Raw genomic sequence first — 20,987 nt, forward strand, 5'->3', positions numbered from 1 at the left:
TTTGGGATATTCGCCTGTGCTGCACAGGCAGCTTCACACCACGGTGGATGTTTAGAGCATGTTGTCATGGCAACAGAGCTGGGATGGCCGGATCGTGCAGCACAGTGAGACAGAGGACAGTTGAGGAGGAGATGTATGTGATGATGATTCCCAAGGATCACGGTCATCAGGATTATATTCCTCCTGGGATTCTGCGAGCCATGTGACATCATCACAACATGTGAGTTATCTGATGTCATTTGGACACGAGTCACTGTCGGTAGCTCCCCAGCCCATATGGTTGGATATAAATACCCATGGTTTCAGTGAGTCTAGCCTTCCAATGTTTAGATCCTCACAGTATATTCTTCTTCTGACTCACAGATGGTGTCCCTCGTTAATTGTTCTGACGAAGGAGTAATGAGACTCTGAGGGTCGACCCTCCTGCAAACTCACACCACCTTCTGGCTTACCCTATCGCCCTCCACCCCCCGTCCCCCGCTCTCCCCACTCCCAACACACACCCTCCCCAGCGCACGTCTCTGGTTTGCTAGTTTCTATTTACCCCCCTCCCTTACTCGCTCTCTCGCTCTCTCTCTCTCACTCCCTCTCTCTCACTCCTCCCCTTATTCCCTCAAAGCCAGCAGGCTGCTTTTCGATCCAGACCGCTTGCTACATGATCTCCTTGAAAACACCGTTGCGCATCTCTCTCGCCGCTCGATGGCTTAGCCTTTGTAGACTACACAACAAGAGGAAGAGAGATGCCAGCGCCAGGACATTGACTCCTTTCTTTCTTCTGCTTCCCCCTCCCCTTCCTTAATCTCCCACCCCTTGATCTCTACCCCCTCCCCTGTGCCCTGTCCTGTCCTGTACCCCCTTCCTCCCAACCTCCTCCTCCCCTACCTAAACCCCTGCTCTCCCTCTCACCTCGCACCCCCTTGACAATGTTACCATGCATTAACTGGCTTCAGCCTTTCCTTGCCTTGCTTTCCTCCACCTTGCTCACTCGGGGCCACAACTGTCCGTCCAGCTGCCTGTGTCCGGACCACCACACCGTGGACTGCCAGGGCCAAGGTCTCACCAGCCTCCCTAGCCCCATCCCCCTGGACGTCCGGCGCCTCCTGCTCTCCGACAACTGGATTCCCTGGATCCCCTCGGACTTCCTGGTTCTGTACAGCGATCTGGTCTACCTGGACCTGAGGAATAACTCCCTGTCGGTGCTGGAGCCCGGCACCCTCAGCACCTCATCTCGCCTAGTCTTCCTGGACCTGGGTAGCAACAACCTGACAGAGATCCAGTCAGGGACCTTTGTGGAGTCCCGGAGCCTGATCAAGCTGCGTCTGGGGAACAACCCCTACCTTAGCCTGGTGGAAGAGGATGCTTTCCTGGGGCTAACCTCGCTGCGGGAGCTGGAGCTGGAGAGGAACGGCCTGCAGGGGCTGGATGTGGGGGTGCTGGAGCCCCTAACCTCACTCCGGGTGCTGCGCCTGGAGGGCAACCCCTGGGTGTGCAACTGTCACTTTGCCAAACTTTTTGTGTGGCTCACGGAGAACTGCCACAAGCTTCCAATGGGTATGTAAGCTGCTTAACAGCACGTATTTGTTTTACCATCTTTGCCTGTGCTAGGACATAGAAAACCAATCTTTTGTCATAATCCAGCAGCCCACTCGTTTCTGATTCAAACAATTTATAAGCTATCAAACCTTAAGCCAATCAGTTATAGAATAATAATGTAAGACTGCACAGCACACTGAAAGACAGATAGTGTAATGCATGTAACAGTGGTTAGTATTACAATAAATGCCTCTACTTGGCCCAATATCTATAAACATATCAAAATCAAATCAAACCAAATCCAAATGTATTAGTCACATGCGCCGAATACAACAGGTTACAGTGAAATGCTTACGAACCCCAACCAACAATGCAGTTTAAAAAAATACGGATAAGAATAAGAAATAAAAGTAACAAGTAATTAAAGAGCAGCAGTAAAGTAACAATAGCGAAGCTATATACAGGGGGGTACCGATACAGAGTCAATGTGCAGGGGCACCGGTTAGTTGAGTTAATATGTACATGTAGGTAGAGTTATTAAAGTGACTATGCATAGATGATAACAACAGAGAGTAGCAGCGGTGTAAAAGGGGGGGGGGGGGGGGCAATGCAAATAGTCTGGGTAGCCATTTGATTAGATGTTCAGGAGTCTTATGGCTTGGGGGTAGAAGCTGTTTAGAAGCCTCTTGGACCTAGACTTGGTGCTCTGGTACCTCCTGCGTGCGGTAGCAGAGACAACAGCCACCCTATGACTAGGGTGGCTGGAGTCTTTGACAATTGTTAGGGCCTTCCTCTGAGACCGCCTGGTATAGAGGTCCTGGATGGCAGGAAGCTTGGCCCCAGTGATGTACTGGGCTGTTCACACTACCCTCTGTAGTGCCAAGCGGTCAGAGGCCGAGCAGTTGCCATACCAGGCACTGATGCAACCAGTCAGGATGCTCTCGATGGTGCAGCTGTAGAACCTTTTGAAGATCTGAGGACCCATGCCAAATCTTTTCAGTCTCCTGAGGGGGAATAGGTTTTGTCGTGCCCTCTTCACAACTGTCTTGGTGTGCTTGGACCATGTTAGTATGTTGGTGATGTGGACACCAAGGAACTTGAAGCTCTCAACCTGCTCCACTGCAGCCCCATCGATGAGAATGGGGGCGTGCTCAGTCCTCTTTTTCCTGTAGTCCACAATCATCTCCTTTATGGTTCCTCCTCTTTGTTTTCAATTGTCTATCATTTAAACAGGTATTGGCTATCAACCTCATCTTTATTTATTTCAAGTGCAGCTTGTTGCTCATACTACTGATAATTCTGTATAGATATGGACGAGTCAATGTCGTTATGAATAAGATCACTCTGAGACATCTTGGTAAGCATGAGAAAAGCAGAAAGATAATTGTGGTAGACAAGTGGAGAGTCACAGATTCAAGATACCAGATTGTGTCTGAATAATGAATTAACCATATGCCTCATTAGAGTCTGTTCTCAGATTGTGTGTGTGTTTGCACGTGTGTGTGTGTTTGTGTGTGTGTTTGCATGTGTTTACGTGTGGGTGTGTGTTTGTGCGCACACGTTCTAAAATCACAACAAGAAGACTGTTCATTGTTTACATCCTCAAACACTGTCCGACAAAATATACAGGGAGTAGATCACGAGTAAGATCTTCAAGATAAAAAAGATATGAGGCTAGGGCATCACATTCAATAGGATCTGAATCACTTGATCGATCATAATATACCTGCATTGTTTATTTAATTACGAACAATAAGCATTTCTGATCCACTCTATGTACTGTTACAGTATGGACAGTGAGGCTATTAATGTCTATTAAGGTTTACAGAAATCTTCCTTGTTTGCAGTGCTGACAGGTCATTGCACGCATTCTATAATGCTCACTGTCATTCTCCAGAGCTACTGTAACACGTCACATTGTATGCAGGTGCACAGTGCTGAGATCTGACCTGAGCAGACATTCTATGCGTGGAAGTCCAACTGCATGCTAGCAGATACCCATAGACTTCCAGTCATTACGCCAATGCTGGTTAGCATTGGCTCGCGAAACTACCTCTAACTTCCTTCATACTGGACACACACATCAAAATGGTATCTACAAGTTCATCTGACTCTGGGGAAAATGGACAAATTCCCAAAGTATCCCTTTAACTGCTTCCCAATAGAGCTTGGCTAGTGCTACTAAATACATGTTCTTACAAGTTTATTAAGGTCTGTCCAAATGAGACACATAAATATTATTTCAGCTGGAACTAGGGCCATAAGTGTGTCCCAAATGGCACCCCATTCCCTTTATAGTTCACTACTTTTGACCAGGGCCCATAGGGCTCTTGTCAAAAGTAGTGCACTATATAGGGAATAGGGTGCCATGTGGGAGGCAACCTATGTTATTACAGTACGCTAATCAAAGCAACAGGATGTTCTATGGATCATATGAATTATCAAATTGGCACATCAACAATCTTCACAGTGGATTTATTTTCAATAGCTGTGACCAGGACTCGTGGCAGAACAATGTTATACTAACAACATTCTGTGTGGCACATTAGCGCCTAGCCTTCGGTGAGCCCAGACACATACAGCACACACACAACCACTATGGTACTTTCTAAGTGCTCTTCTGTTCTCCTGAAACCCAGCTATTTATTTTTGTCCTCTCTAGTGGACATCAGTTCTTGGTCTGTGTCTCTGAGGCCATATTAATTCCTGCTGTCCCTTTGAGAAGACATTTTGGACTTTTCAATGATATCACGTGTAGGGGTGTGACCTTGACAACATTATCTTCCTGGTTCTTTAAAAGATGGCTGCCGTTAAAATTAGCACATTTTATGGAAATGTGAAAAGTGTGTGTAATTATTAATTATAATTTTTGTGAGTTTGATATTAAAATGTTTTCTAGTAAGTGAGTATTTCAGCAATAGTTAAGTGAGTTGTCAGGACTTTGTCAAATTTTTTCACATTAAATAAGAGCTAAATAAGAGCTTATCAAGAAATGTCCTCTGTAGTGGACACCCGGATGCCACAGCTATGTTTTTCACCTACAGTACTGTACCCATTGACTATAATATTCATTTGTCTATATTTACATCCTAATGACCACTACAGAGGACAATTTTGCACTTACAATAAAAATAACAATATTTGTTCCCACATTTTTTGGAGTTACATATATTTTTCCCCCCAAACACTTATGTTATAGAAAAAATATTGAAATCCCAAACACATTTTTTTCAGGTCTCAGAAGGCTATAGGCCTTATCAACTTTAGGCTCCTTGCTAAGTAGGGCTCATCCTAGAAAACCTCTACTGTATGTTACCCTAAAGGACATGTGGATGTACAGTATATTTTACATTTAGGCAGACTTAATCTTTCCCATTGCCTTGGGGACAAACTAGTTTCATGCCATGATAATCTTGTCATCATTCAGACAAGGCAGCAGACTAGAAACATGGATCGGAGTGTATATTCATTAATAAGAAATTAAGATTTGATGGATTAAACAAGCCCTTTACTCGCTTATTACTAAATTCCTGACCCTCTGAGGCTTAATCACAATCAATGTGTGAACTAGAACTGTGAACAAACTGGGGGCTGGAGGGCGCAGGATAATGGATCACTTGCTGTCCGGGACGCTTCCACAGAACCATTCAATCAAGCGCAGTCACTTTGTGGAATAAGTCAAAAACGAAATTTGCTCTTGGACACTGTAATTTCACTGACCCAAACAGTAACATCTTTCTTTTACCCACTTTACCCACTTTGCTATCTAGCATCAGGGGCATTGCTCTGTCAGTTCCTGATTGAGATTATATTGATCTGTATAGCATAAATAGACATTTACAAACTATTGAGCTTTACTCATTGAGTTTGTGAGTGCTGGTTTCACATACACATTGTAGCCTGCTCTCAGGTACTGTATCATCAAGATGCAACAAAGCTCAGTAATAGGGTCAATCTGCGATTGGGACAGCTTTTAAAAAAAAAAGATATATACTCATTGATTCTTGAAGAATGTTTGAACTGCAGATTGCCCCTTTAAAACACAGTAGCTGAGGATATTTCACAATGGTGCCTTTAGGTGAATGTGTGTGAATGATTCAAAGCGGTAACCTGTATAATTATACTATAGAGTGCTGTTCTCTAGTGCTGTTGAGTCAAGGATGAACAATCAGAATAAATGTTTTACTACACTTCATTTGATACTGACGACAGCTTACCATTGACACTGATATTGTCTAGACCAGGGATGGGCAACTGTAGGCCCGCGGATCACCCCCCCCCCCCCCCCCCCCCCCCAAAAAAAACAACAACCTGGGACTCAACTTACTGTTGAGAGTTAGAATAGTACAGTACACAAGGTGCAATTTAGAAATGTGGTTGTCCATCAGCAGTTTCACTTTTTATGTGAGTCACTGATAGTCAGTCAATTAGCCCATGTCAGCTAAAATGTTTTGATTGTTGAGTTAGTCTAGCCAGCTATCTAAACTTGTAGTTATCATGGTCAAATTACCGACTGGGGGGCCCGCATTGATTTTTTTAGTCACCCTCAATCAGATATCATATTCATAATTGCTAACATTTCTCTCCACCCAATAGCAAAATGAGTCGAATTAGCTGTAAAATTGCAAATTCTTCTCTCTGCTCCATGGCAAAATGAGTAGAATTGCATGAAATTAGTTATACAATTGCAAAATCTTCTCTCTGTCCCCATGGCAAAATGTGTAGAATTGCAGCAAATTTTCTTTAAAACCGCAACATTTTCTCTACGCCCATGGCAAAATGGCTAAAATTGCAGGAAATTAACTCTAAAACGTAATTTCTTTCTTTCCGCTGTCAAGAGGGGGGCCGTTAAAATGTTTGGTCGCAAGGTGGGGGGGCTCCCCAACCAAATTTCACTTAGGTCCCCAAAAGTCTACGGCCAGCTCAGACTGCATGTGTGGGTATGGATGAGGGTATGCAGACCCACGAGTCACTGTGGCCCATCATAGTGAGTTCAGATTTTTTTGTGGACCCCAGCCCCATCGAAGTTGCACATCCCTGGTCTAGACTAATGTTTCCTCACAGTATTGCTCTAAGAGTGACACACACACAAACGTATACATAAACAAACACACACAAAAGTACATGAACCCATGGATGCAGACAAGCACGCATGTACATATGCAGGTAAGCACTAGCACGCACAGGCACAAACTAAAATATAATTCCAACTATATAGTAGCATGGCAGCTGATATATATATATATATACAGTGCCTTCAGAAAGTGCTCAGACCCATTGACTTTTTCCACATTTTGTTAGGTTACAGCGTTATTATAACATTTAAAAAATCCTCAGCAATCTACACACAATACCCCATGATGACAAAGTGAAAACAGGTTTTTAGACATTTTTACAAATGTACTAAAAATCAAAAACAGAAATACCTTATTTATATAAGTTTTCAGACCCTTTCTATGAGACTCAAAATTGAGTTCAGGTGCATCCTGTTTCCATTGATCATCCTTGAGATGTTTCTACAACTTGATTGGAGTCCACCTGTGGTAAATTCAATTGATTGGACATGATTTGGAAAGGCATACACCTGTCTATATAGGGTCTCACAGTTGACAGTGCATGTCAGAGCAAAAACCAAGCCATGAGGTTGAAGGAATTGTCCGTAGAGCACCGAGACAGGATTGTGTTAAGGCACAGATCTGGGGAAGGGTACCAAAACATTTCTGTCGCATTGAAGGTCTCAAGAACACAGTGTCCTCTATCATTCTTAAATGGAAGAAGTTTGGAACCACCAAGACTCTTCCTAGAACTGGCTGCCCGGCCAAACTGAGCAATTGGGAGAGAAGGGCCTTGGTCAGGGAGGTGATCAATAACCTGATGGTCACTCTGACAGAGCTCTAGAGTTCCTCTGTGGCGATGGGAGAACCTTCCAGAAGGACAACCATCTCTGCAGCACTCCACCGATCAGGCCTTCATGGCAGAGTGGCCAGACGGAAGCCACTCCTCAGTAAAAGGCACATGACAGCCCGCTTGGAGTTTGCCAAAAGGCACCTAAAGACTCTCAGACCATGAGAAACAAGAATCTCTGGTCTGATAAAACCAAGATTGAACTCTCTGGCCTGAATGCCAAGCATCACGTCTGGAGGAAATCTGGCCCTACGGTGAAGCATGGTCATGCTTTGGGGACACCATCATGCTTTGGGGATGTTTTTCAGCTGCAGGAACTGGGAGATTAGTCAGGATCGAGGAAAAGATGAACAGTGCAAAGTGTAGAGAGATCCTTGATGAAAACCTGCTCCAGAGCCCTCAGGACCTCAGACTGGGGAGAAGGTTCACCTTCCAACAGGACAACGTCCCTAAGCACACAGTCAAAACAACGCAGGAGTGGCGTAAGGACAAGTTTCTGAATGTCCTTGAGAGGCCCAGCCAGAGCCCGGACTTGAACCCGATCGAACATCTCTGGAGAGACCTGAAAATAGCTGTGCAGTAACGCTCCCCATCCAACCTGACAGATCTTGAGAGGATCTGCAGAGAAGAATGGGAGAAACTCCCCAAATACAGATGTGCCAAGCTTGTAGCGTCATACCGAAGAAGACTCAATGCTGTCATCGCTGCCAAAGGTGCTTCAACAAAGTACTGCGTAAACGGTCTGAAAACTTATGCAAATTAGATTTTTCCGTTAGATTTGAGATTTTTAATCATTTTAATAAATTCGATTTTTAATAATTTAACAAAAAAACATGTGTTTTTGCTATGTCATTATGAGGTATTGTGTGTAGATTGATGAAGAAAAAAACGATTTAATATATTTTAGAATAAGGTTGTAACGTAACAAAATGTGGAAAAAGTCAAGGGGTCTGAATAATTTCCGAAGGCACTGTATATAACACATCAATATAGGAAACTATGCATACTCATGTCAAATATGATGCAGTGATTTTGTTGACGATGTTAAGTCTATAGGCAGCATCAGACAATGTAGGCATACTCAACCCTTCCCCACCCCCACATCCATCACCACCAACACCGAAACCATGCGGACTCTGTCCATCTATTTACAATGTAGTATTCTGGTCCTCTCCATACCAAGACACTATGGCTGTGGCGTGCAGAGACAGGAATAGATCCAGAGACAGAGCCAGAGACAGAGAGAGAGAGCACTGCATATATACATAATATGACATTTGAAATGTCTTTATTGTTTTGGAACTTTTGTGAGTGTAATGTTTACTGTTCATTTTTTGTTTATTTCACCTTTGTTTATTATCTATTTCACTTGCTTTGGCAATGTAAACATATGTTTCCCATGCCAATAAAGCCCTTAAATTGAATTGAATTGAGAGCAGAAGAGCCAGTGTCTGGGTTGAGCTTTGCTTGTTGTGCTGCGCAGTGAGGAGGAGAGGAGAACCACGTGACTGGAATTTCACCGAGCGATGAGGTCACTGAGTCCCTCCGCATGTGGAAAACCCCTTCTGGTCTAACTGTGACTCACCACACATATACACTTACACACACACATACATACACATGCACACACACACACACACACACACACTTGATAATGATGTCTACTGACTGCTGGCCACAGCAGCTACAGACACAGGCAGGATAAAATGGAAGCGCCCCAAACTGCTTTTTATTATAACATGACTGAGGTACACCATATGTGCTTTTAGATTACGTAATGTTTTATTCAAATACTTCTTTCAAAAACAGTGAATACTGATTGAAAATTTAACAAATATTTAACACTTCATATTAGTGGCTCCAGCCCAGTAACACCAGTGCCTACACCACGCACCAGGCTTCCTGTGCGTCTCCAGAACTCTGTTCCTCCTCCACGCACTCTCCCTGTGGTGCGTGTCTCCAGCCCGGTGCCACCAGTTGCGGCACCACGCACCAAGCCTCCTGTGCGTCTCCAGAGCCCTGTACGCACTGTTCCTTCTCCCCGCACTCGCCCTGAGGTGCGTGCCCTCAGCCCGGTACCACCAGTGCCGGTACCACGCACCAGGCCTATAGTGCGCCTCGAGAGTCCAGTGTGCTTTGTTCCTGCTCCCCGCACTAGCCTTGAGGTGCGTGTCTCCAGTCCGGTACCACCAGTTCCGGCACCACGCACCAGGCCTACTGTGCGCCTCAGCAGGTCAGAGTCGGCCGTCTGTCCAACGCCGCCTGCACTGCTCGTCTGCCCAGCGCCGCCTGCGCTGCCCGTCTGCCCAGCGCCGTCTGAGCTGCCTGCCTGCCCAGCGCCATCTGAGCCATCCGTCTGCCCAGCGCCATCTGAGCCATCCGTCTGCCCAGCGCCATCTGAGTCATCCGTCTGCCCAGCGCCGTCAGAGCCGCCCGTCTGTCCCGAGCCGTCAGAGCCGCCCGTCTGTCCCGAGCCGTTAGAGCCGCCCGTCTGTCCGGAGCCGCTAGAGCCGTCCGTCAGTCAGGAGCCGCCAGAGCCGCCCGTCAGTCAGGAACCGCCAGAGCCGCCCGCCAGTCAGGAGCCGCCAGAGCCGCCCGCCAGTCAGGAGCCGCCAGAGCCGCCCGCCAGTCAGGAGCCGCCAGAGCCGCCCGCCAGTCAGGAGCCGCCAGAGCCGCCCGCCAGTCAGGAGCCGCCAGAGCCGCCCGCCAGTCAGGAGCCGCCAGAGCCGCCCGCCAGTCAGGAGCCGCCAGAGCCGCCCGCCAGTCAGGAGCCGCCAGAGCCGCCCGCCAGTCAGGAGCCGCCCGCCAGTCATGAGCCGCCCGCCAGTCATGAGCCGCCCGCCAGTCATGAGCCGCCCTCCAGTCATGAGCCGCCCTCCAGTCATGAGCCGCCCCTCAGCCCGGAGCTGCCCCTCAGCCCAGAGCTGCCCCTCTGTCCGGAGCTGCCCTTCAGTCCGGAGCTGCCCTTCAGTCCTGAGCTACCTCTCTGTCCTGAGCTACCTCTCTGTCCTGAGCTACCTCTCTGTCCTGAGCTACCTCTCTGTCCTGAGCTGTCTCCTCAATCTAGTGGGGACCTTGGTGAAGATTCCTAGGCCAAGGTTGGGGGCGAGGGTCGCCACTCAAAGGACGCTAAGGAGGGGGACAAAGACAATGGTGGAGTGGTGGCCTCGTCCTGCGCCGGAGCCGCCACCGCGGACAGATGCCCACCCAGACCCTCCCCTTGAGGTTTAGGGGTGCGTTCGGAGTCCGCACCTCAGGAGGGGGGTACTGTCACGTTCTGACCATAGTTCTTATGTGTTTTGCTTGTTTTAGTGTTGGTCAGGACGTGAGCTGGGTGGGCATTCTATGTTGTGTGTCTAGTTTGTCTGTTTCTATGTTTGGCCTAATATGGTTCTCAATCAGAGGCAGATGTTTTGTGTTGTCTCTGATTGGGAATCATATATAGGTGGCTTGTTTTGTTGGGATTTTGTGGGTGGTTGTTTCCTGTCTCTGTGTTTTCTCTGCACCAGCTAGGACTGTATCGGTAAGCCACGTTTGTTATTTTGTTATTTTGTAAGTGTTCACAGTTTCGTCTTGTTTATTAAAAACATGTTGAACACGAGCTACGCTGCGTCTTGGTCCGATCCCTGCTACACCTCCTCTTCAGACGAAGAGGAGGAAGGCTGCCGTTACATGAAGAGTTTATTTCCAAAACGCTATTGCCACCAATCTTTCACATTTGTGTGTTTTCGTCAGAAATGATTGCTTATGGGTACCTTCACCTGTGTATAAAATATTATTGTTCTCAAATTTCTTTATTCATAGATTTTAGGTGTATGAAAATGTTTTTTGCAAAATGCTAGCTAAAAATCCATTGTTTAGCTGGAATGGACTGTTCGCATCCTGTGTATTTGACTATGATATGTGGTAGTCTCACCTAGCTATCTTAAGATAAATGGACTTACTGAAAGAAACTCTGGATAAGAGTATCTGCTAAATGACTAAAATGTCAAATGTAAATGTTTTACATACGGATCTGGTTTAACATGTTTTAAATGTTGATGTCACAGATGTATCATTTGCACAGTTTTTTATAAAAATTTAGTTATTTTGTACATTTGGCTGTGTGAAACCTAGCAGGACTACTTTTAGCATTTAGCAAAAAAACAACATTATTATTTGTCTCTCTGAAATGAAACCATCAAGTGATACATTTTAAACAAATACATGTCTGTCATTGAACAACCCCATTACATAATTAGATAGTGAAGAAAACACACCAATGTCTTTCAGAATGTATTTAAACAATAAAAGCTAATTTACCAACATTTCTGAAAATGGATATATAGCATTTTGTAATTAAACTCTTCAAGTGTTGTGATGGTTTTTCTCCAAAACAGACAAGATAACAATGGACAAAGAATTGAATCTGAGTAGTGTTCTTCTCAAGCACTAATGCATCTGTCTCTGTTGTATTAATACCCAGGGGTTGTTCCCCTTTAAATCTGTCATCTGGTGTCTGCTAGTGACACACTGGTTGGAGCAGAGATTACTCTCCTTCTTCTGTGAAAACTAAAGCAGATAGATCTAATCGCAAAGTAGAAATTTCACAAATTAATGTTTGCCTCGGAGGGGTGAAAAATGCAAAGTTGGAGGGATCCAAGGTCAAATCATATCAAGAAATTATGTAATAGGGGTGATGTGTGTGTCTGTGACAGGTGTTCAGCGAAGCCTCGTAGATCAGACCAATCTCCGACACCAGGAATGTAGCTTGGCACTAAACACATGTATTTATATGACTGTTAAAAGCATTGTGTTATCTCCAAATCGCCTAGCTATAACAGAGATGTGTTAAGACCACACACTTCTCTAGATGCATTAGGCCTTTCAGCTCTGTGTGTGTTACTGTACATGTAGGTCAGAGTTTCCCAAACTCGGTCCTCGGGAGCCCAAGGGGTGCATGTTTTGGTTTTTGCACCAACACTATACAGCTGATTCAAATTATCAAAGCTTGATGATTATTTGATTATTTGAATCAGCTGTGTAGTGCTAGGGGGAAGAAAAAAAAAAGTGTACCCTTTGGGGTCCCCAGGACCAAGTTTGGGAAACCCTGATGTAGGTGTTGATGTATGGTAATGCAGTCACTTGATACTGCCAAGAGACAAGCTTTTCGTAATCGTTATATTCTTTAAGTGGGAAAACTAAACACAAATGATCAAATGGATGGGTTTTTTAGACTTGATGTGACTCAATGTGTGGGAAATGGTGAGACACATGAACAGGCACAGTAGCTACTACTGTAGGCGTACTGGGCTATAGCTAATATATCAAACAACTCTGAGGCAAAACAATGGCACCCAACTGTTCCCTCAGTGTCCTCACTTACTGTAAATAGTTACAGTAAGATGATATCACGGACGAGACATTTTTAGTGGATTTCAACCAGGGTGCCATTCCAAACTGTATGGTCAGCATGCTTTTCAACAGTTGAAAGTGACATTGAGTGACACAGTACTGTGAGCAGGCAGGACAGCTAATCCCCTGTGTATTTATTCAGTCATCTGAGGGGAGGTCAGCTCCACCATGCATTAGGTCTGAAAGGACTGGATAGAAGAATGAAGCTGTTACCTTCACTGCTACCTGTTAAGCTGTTACTTATACATTTCTAATCATTTTAGATCTACACTGTGTGTAGGCCGGGGTTGATTTGAGATTAGTCCATAGAGTGACTGTGTTCAAGACTGATGACATCATATCCTGTTCTCTCTCTCTCTCTTTCTCAGGTATGGAGGGGTTGCAGTGTTCCCTCCCCATGGATGGGAGACTTATGTCCCTGAGCCTGCTCTCTGAGGCCAGTTTCCGGGAGTGCCGGGGCTACCTCTCTCTTACGGACATCCTCATTGTCATCTTTTCGGGCATCTCAGTCTCTGTGGTGGCCATTATAGCCAGCTTCTTCCTGGCCTCCATGGTCCACTGCTTCCAGCGACTGGGCAAAGCTGGTCAGGCGGACGAGGAGGAGGGCAACGACTGAGGTGAAGAAAAAGCATGATCTGGGACCAGATTCAGTATCACTGCAGACATAGCAGACCCGACTAGGTGCCTCGTAAGAGTGCCAGGAAGAAGGGCAGGACAATGGGAGAGCAAGGCATGGACAACAAGGAGGGAGTATATGGCCTAGGAATTGTGCAAGAAAGCTCTTACCATGTGAATTCCTGTGCGCTGCATTGGTGGCAGTCAGCAGCACACCAGGAGGGGTTAAACCATGTTCGGAAAGATTGTGTTAAATAACCTTGAATGATACACGTTTTCTTATCACTGAAGTACGAAATGTACTACACTCTTAGAAAAAAGGGTTCCAAAAGGGTTCTTCGGCTGTCCCCATAGGATAACCCGTTTTGGTTCCAGGTAGAACCCTTTTGGCTTCCATGTAAAACCCTCTGTGGAAAGGGTTTGACATGGAACCCAAAAGAGTTCTACCTGGAACCAAAAATGGTTCTTCAAAGGGTTCTTCTATGAGGACAGCTGAAGAACCCTTTTAGGTTTCTAAGAGTGTACGTTTCATTGATTGAACACAGCCTTACTACAGATGTAGGATTTTCATTTGACCTACACTATATTGTCACAGCAAAATAATCCTGCAGCTACAGGATTTGAACATTTAGTCCATAATGTTGCTTGATCGGTGGTTAGGCTATTAGCTGGCCAAAAGTAGGCTACATGAAAAGTGCAATACTGTTAATATAACTGTGTGTTACTTTGGGTCTTTAGTGAATTTATGTATATATCAAAGCTCATCTGCATTTCCTGCGGTGCAGGAAAAATCTTAGTAACAAAAGAGTGATCAAATTATGATCATAAATCTGTACCTTACTTTGGAGAGATCATTCAGCATTCTCTTGAAATCGTAGTTGTACTATATTTGGCCTACAAACACCACCCTTTCAAAGAGGACTATTCCTCTGCTGCCAGGGGGTTCTTTAAGATCTGGCTTGAGCTGGGAGGTAAAGGGACAGAGAGGAGGACAAGGGACCGGCACACAGCAGTCTAATGCACACTTATGTCAATTGCATTGATTTGAGTAGCAACCTACGTAACCTTTGTTAACCAAAGAACAGTCCGAATGAGAATATTCTATTGTTACAATATAGAACACAGAAATGGGATAGCATGGATGTTACACTAAACTTTGACACAAACTCAAAAAATGCAAAAAACTAGTAAATATGGAGGGCATTGTTACAATATCTGTTTTTGGAGCACAAATGTAGCCTGACAATGTTTGGTGTTACAACACCCAAAAGAGTAGGCAAGAGAGCAGAAACAGACTGGCACTCAGGCTAGCATAAATGTGTTCTTGGCTAAAAAACAGTCACACGTTAGGTACAGTATACTATATAGAACAATATGCTAAAATATCCTGCCAATTATCACCCATAAATGTAATTATGGAAATCATTATATTATACACCTGTAAATGGACCAATCTATTTCCTTGTTTCAGGCATAATGTAACTTATTTTACATTTGACACTTATTTGACATATTAATACAGATTTTGTATTTTTTTAAACAAATTAAGTATCTTGTTTGTATGGGGATTTTACATCCGATGTGAGCGAAGTCTCTAATTCCAAGCTAACAGGGCTAAGGTTAAAATCTGTTAATTGTTTCAATATCTTGATCATCCTTGATGTTTGGGCCTAGCGGTCCTTTCCTATGTCGGCCTTTATTACGACTGGGTACTGGAGCCAACCTCAATAGACCAGCAGCTAGTAGCAGCCAGGTGAAATTGATGAATGAATGCTATAGGTCAATGATGGCATGTGTATTGTTTGGCTTCCTGAAACGACTGGGAGATCATAAATGAAAACCAGCATACTCACAGATGCTTCAAGACCTGAGTTTTGAGAGGTTGTCTGTCAAACTATATCTGTCTCTGGCGCTTGTAACCTACCAATGAGATTTGAGATCCCAAAAACAGATTAAAGGGCTTTTTTTCTGATGCACCATAACAAACACATTAAAAATATAAACACGGGGTTGCAAAGTGCAATGTTACAAAATGTAAGAGAGAGAAAATGAAGCAGTAAAATAAACACATTATGCTCTGGAACTTTGCTTTTAGAACTTTTATTTCACATAACCTTTTTGTTTCTTTGAATGAGGATGTACAGTACACTGCCGACTGAGTGTTCAAATCATTAGGAACATCTGCTCTTTCCATGACATAGACTGATCAGGTGTATCCAGGTGAAAGCTGTGATCCTTTATTGATTTCACCTTAATCCACTTCAATCAGTGTAGATGAAGGGGAGGAGACATGTTAAAGAAGGTTTTTTAAGCCTTGAGACAATTGAGACATGGTTTGTGTATGTGTGACATTCAGAAGGTGAATGGGAAAGACAAAACATTTAAGTGCCTTTGAACGGGGTATGATAGTACAGTAGGTGCCAGGTGCACCAGTTTGAGTGTGTAAAGAATTGCAACACTGCTTGGTTTTTCACCTCAACAGTTTCCCCGTGTGTATCAAAAATGGTCCACCACCAAAAGGACATCCAGCCATTTTGACACAACTGTGGAATGCTTTTGACACCTTGTAGAGTCCATGCCCCGACGAATGGAGGCTGTTCGGCGGTCAAAAGGGGGGTGCAACTCAATATTAGGAAGGTGTTCCTAATGTTTTATACACTCAGGGTATGTAGAATATTTGTATTTGATTGATTTAACCCTTATATAACAAGGTGTGTAAATAAAGAACCAATTCTCATTTGCAATAACAACCCGGCTAATAAGTACACTTTGGAACCAACATTGTATACTAAACAAAATATAAATGCAACATGTAAAGTATTGGTCACATGTTTCATGAACTGAAATAAAAAATCCCAGAAATTGTCTATACACACAAAAAGCGTATTTCTCTCAAATGTTGTGAACAAATGTGTTTACATCCCTGTTAGTGAGCATTTCTCCTTTGCCAAGATAATCCATCCACCTGACAGGTGTGGCATATCAAAAAGCTGATTAAACAGCATGATGCAACAGGTGCAACTTGTGCTAGGGACAATAAAAGGCCACTCTAAAATGTGCAGTTTTGTCACACAACACAATGCCACAGATGTCTCAAGTTTTGAGGGAGCATGCAATTGGCATCCTGACTGCAGGAATTTCCGTTTTAGAGAATTTGGCAGTAAGTCCAACCGGCCTCACAACCACAGACCACTTGTAATGACGCCAACCCAGGACCTCCACATCCGGCTACTTCACCTGCGGGATCGTCTGAGACCAGTCACCTGGACACCTGATGAAACTGTGGGTTTGTACAACCAAATCATTTCTGCACAAACTGACAGAAACCCTCTCAGGGAAGCTCATCTGCGTGCTCATCGTCCTCAGCAGGGTCTTGACCTGACTGCAGTTTGGCGTCGTAACTGACTTCAGTGAGCAAATGCTTACCTTCGATGGCCACTGGGATGCTGGAGAAGTGTGCTTTTCGTGGATGAATCTCGGTTTCAACTGTACCGGGCAGACAGCGTGTATGGCGTTGTGTGGGCGAGCGGTTTGCTGATGTAAACGTTGTGAACAGAGTGCCCCATGGTGGCGGTGGAGGTATGTTATGGGCAGGCCTTTTATCGATGACTATTTGAATGCACAGAGATACTGTGACGAGATCCTAATGCCCATTGTTGTGCTATTCATCCGCCCTAACCTCATGTTTCAGCATGATAATGCACAGCTTCTGAAAAGTGTCTCAGTTCTTCTTCCTGCATACTCACCAGATATGTCACTCATTGAGCATATTTGGGATGTTTGTGATGCTCTGGATCATGTACTGTACAACAGCACGTTCCAGTTCCTGCCAAAATCCAGCAACTCAGTAAAATCTTTGAAATTGTTGCATTTATATATTTGTTCAGTGTATAATACAATTATATTTTTCTCTGTTAAACAAAACAAGTAAAAACAATCAATGTATGAAAATTGTTGACACTTTTATTGCACTCAATTAAATCTGTTTCTTCGGTCCAATAATCACAGGTGCCATAATGCTAAAGCTGGCATCCACATCACACGCCACAGAACAGAGAGACATAGACGTTTGTGGTGTTTTTGAACACTAGCTGTTCAATTTCATTTTGAAGAGCTGCCAAGGATGTTTTAATTTCCATTCAGGGCCAGGTCTTATTCCCATGTCATAACAGTACAGTAACAATTCTAGATTAACTGTACATAAGAGATTTAGTGATCATCACTTAATATAAATACAAACATTAACTATAGGCCTATCATTTTCTAGGTTTTGTTTAACCCAATAACACAATCGTGTATATTGTTCTGAAGATAATGTTTGTAAAATTTCTCATTTCGTGGTATCTAACTCATAACATCATAAAAATAACATATATTCATCAAGTCTTATGCTCCAGCTTGATGTTACAGTATTATACACACGGAAATAGTGCATCATGCACTGGGAGTCAGCGTGCTGTTAGAGAGTCTTTGCGAAGGGAGATGAACAACACTGTCTTGTGTGCTGTAAAACAACTGGACGGAGTACAGTTGTACCCTGTGGGCATGGACACAAACAAAACAAATGGATCAACAGTGGGGTGTGATGTCAGAACAGACCTCCGACCAACACGCCACTGATGAAGATGAGAGTGGAGGGAGGGTGAGCCTTCCTGCCAGTGCCATGCAGCTAGCTGAGTCACCATACAGAATGGATAGAAGTAGGATGAGAGAGGAGGGGGGAAAGAACAGCAGAACATTTGGATTTTCCCGCATCCTCTGAATTCCTGTTGTCACCATGGTTACATGGCTGGAGGCCAGTTCGGAAGCCGAAACTACCACTGAGGAAGAGCTTTCAAAATTGCTACGTCACTGCCCCCCCCCACTGTAGCTTACACCGCAGGGTTAATTGCAGAGAAAATTGGAAGTAATGCTACACCTTTAGTGAGTTGAACAGTATAAATAATTTCTCTAAGGTCCATAAAAGGGATTGAAGTGACTTGAGGTTCAGGACACTGTAACAAAAGCCATGACAAGATTGACTGCCATAGCACCATGTCACGATCGTTATAATGATTGTACCAAAGCGCAGCGTGATCTGGGTTCCACATCTTTTTATTTCTAGGTGAAACTCACAGCAAAACAAAAAACAATAAATCTCAAAACAGAACGTGACGCTAACAATAGGGCTAACAGGCAACTATACATAGACAAGACCCCACAAAACACAAAGGGGAAATGGCTGCCTAAATATGATCCCCAATCAGAGACAACGATAAACAGCTGCCTCTGATTGGGAACCATACCAGGCCAACATAGAAATATAATTACCTAGATGACCCACCCTAGTCACACCACGACCGAACCAACAAAGAGAATAAAAGGCTCTCTATGGTCAGGGCGTGACACACCAATAAGTGACAAACTACTTAGAACCAGTTTAAGTTTAAAATCCGGTGATAATGATATTGATCCAGTACGGTGTTAATGATTGAAATCAGCGGTTAGAACAAGAAGGAAGCACGATGCCAGAGCCCACACAACCTGCATGATCTTCTTTCCTATGCTATACATTGCCAATATTTCTGATACACCTCTGTGTACACGCAATCCCATGTTAAAGTGTGATTAATGGAACAACAGGTTGCATACATTCAAGCCTGTTATGTGCTGAAAGGGAGCTTCTGCCTGTTGTAAGCTTTAGGCTTTTGTTGCACATTACTGTGGGTCACATCACATCACCAAGATACAGTGCGAAGCATGTACAAGATAAACAAATGATAACATAATGCAACCATATAAGGACAATATAGGAGGAAGGTAGAATCCTATTACACCAGCTCCGACGCTCGTTATATGTGGCAGGGCTTGCAGACTATAACGGATTACAAAGGAAATCCCAGCCGTGAGATGCCCAGTGATGCAGAACTCCCAAACGAACTAAATGCCTTTTATACTGAGTCTTGCATGAAAGCCCGTGTTGTTCCAGATGACTGTGTGATCTTGCTCTCCCTGGCTGATGTGAGTAAAGCGTTTATAAACAAGTTAACACTCGCAAGGTCTCCGGGCCAGACGGAATACCAGGGCGCATTTTCAAAGCATGTGCGAACCAGCTGGCAAGTGTCTTTGCAGACATTTTTATCCTATCCCTGACCAGCTGTTCAAGCAGACCACTATAGTCACCGTGCCCAAAAACAGCAAGGTAACCTGCCTAAATGACTATCAGCCCATAGCACTCACGTCTATAGCCATGAAATGCTTTGAAAGGCTGATCATGGCTCACATCATCATCCCAGACACCCCAGACACCCTGGAGATGGGGGGGGGGGGGGGGGGGGGGGGGGGGGGGGGATGGAGGTGGAGGTGGAGGTTTTTGGGGGCGGACTGTGGGGGGTCTTGGATAGTTGAGCGGCTTCAATGCAGGTGGATTGTGTTTTTAAAAAAGGTTTTCAAGAATGCTGTTCATTGACCACAGCTCAGCATTCAACACCATAGTCCCTTCCAAGCTCATCACCAAGCTCAGGACCCTGGGACTGACCATCTCCCTCTGCAACTGGATCCTGGACTTCCTGGACTCCCTTGCGGGTCGCCCCCAGGTGATGAGGGTAGGCAACAACACATCCGCCACGCTAACTATCAGCACTGAGACCCGTCAGGGGTGTGTGCTTAGTCCCCTCCTGTACTCTCTGTTCACCCACGACTGCATGGCCGCGTACGACTCGAACACCATCGTCAAGTTTGCTGACGACACGACGTGGTAGGACTGATCACCGATGACAATGAGGCAGCCTATAGGGAGGAAGTCAGAGACCTGGCAGCGTGGCGCCAGGGCAACAACCTCTCCCTCAACGTCAGCAAGACAAAGGAGCTGATCGTTGACTACAGGAAACAGAGGGGCGAGCACACCCCCATTGAGAGCATCTTGACTGGCTGCATGACTGCTTGGTACGGCAACTACAAGGCACCCAATCACAGGGCGCTACAGAGTGTCACGCCCTGACCATAGAGAGCCCTTGGGGTTCTCTATGGTGCAATAGGTCAGAGCGTGACCAGGGGGTGTTCTAGTCTTGTATTTCTATGTTGGTGTGAGTATGGTTCCCAATTGGAGGCAGCTGATGATCTTTGCCTCTAATTGGGGATCATACTTAGTGTGGTCCTTTCCCACCTGCGTTTGTGGGATATTGTTTCGTTTTGGTTTAGAGCTATGTGCGCTACGAACTTCATGTTCATTTATTCTTTGTTGTTTTTTGAAGGTTCACTTTAATAAATATGTGGAACTCTACTCACGCTGCGCCTTGGCCTGCTCATTATGTATACGACGAACGTGACACAGAGGGTGGTGAGTACGGCCCAGTACATCTCTGGACCGAGCCCCTTGCCATCCAGGACCTCTATACCAGGCCCAAAAAATTAACAAAGACTCTAGCCACACAAGCCATAGACTGTTCTTTCTTCTACCGCATGGCAAGCGATACCAGTGCACCAAGTTTGGAACCAAAATGACCCTGAACATCTTCTACCTCCAAGCCATAAGACTGCTAAACAAGACTGCTAGATAGCTA

General features: G+C 44.8%; 1 protein-coding gene across 1 annotated transcript; it reads left to right on the top strand.

Moving 5' to 3' along the window:
• The first annotated feature begins 867 nt into the window (after window positions 1-867).
• On the top strand, window positions 868-13,765 carry LOC120060731 (leucine-rich repeat-containing protein 38-like). Its single transcript, XM_039010141.1, has 2 exons — window positions 868-1,551; window positions 13,200-13,765. Exons 1-2 carry the CDS (start codon window positions 924-926, stop codon window positions 13,445-13,447), a joined length of 876 nt encoding a protein of 291 aa, XP_038866069.1. The 5' UTR covers window positions 868-923; the 3' UTR covers window positions 13,448-13,765.
• Window positions 13,766-20,987: the final 7,222 nt, after the last annotated feature.

The sequence above is a fragment of the Salvelinus namaycush genome, chromosome 16 (genome assembly GCF_016432855.1).
Source record: "Salvelinus namaycush isolate Seneca chromosome 16, SaNama_1.0, whole genome shotgun sequence".
Lineage (NCBI taxonomy): Eukaryota > Metazoa > Chordata > Actinopteri > Salmoniformes > Salmonidae > Salvelinus > Salvelinus namaycush.

Excerpts from the sequence above, each read along its gene's own strand:
- LOC120060731 (XM_039010141.1), top strand. The coding sequence starts at position 924 with ATGTTACCATGCATTAACTGGCTTCAGCCTTTCCTTGCCTTGCTTTCC. Across the intron at positions 1,552-13,199 it reads CTGCCACAAGCTTCCAATGG|GTATGGAGGGGTTGCAGTGT; the intron begins GTATGTAAGCTG and ends TCTCTTTCTCAG.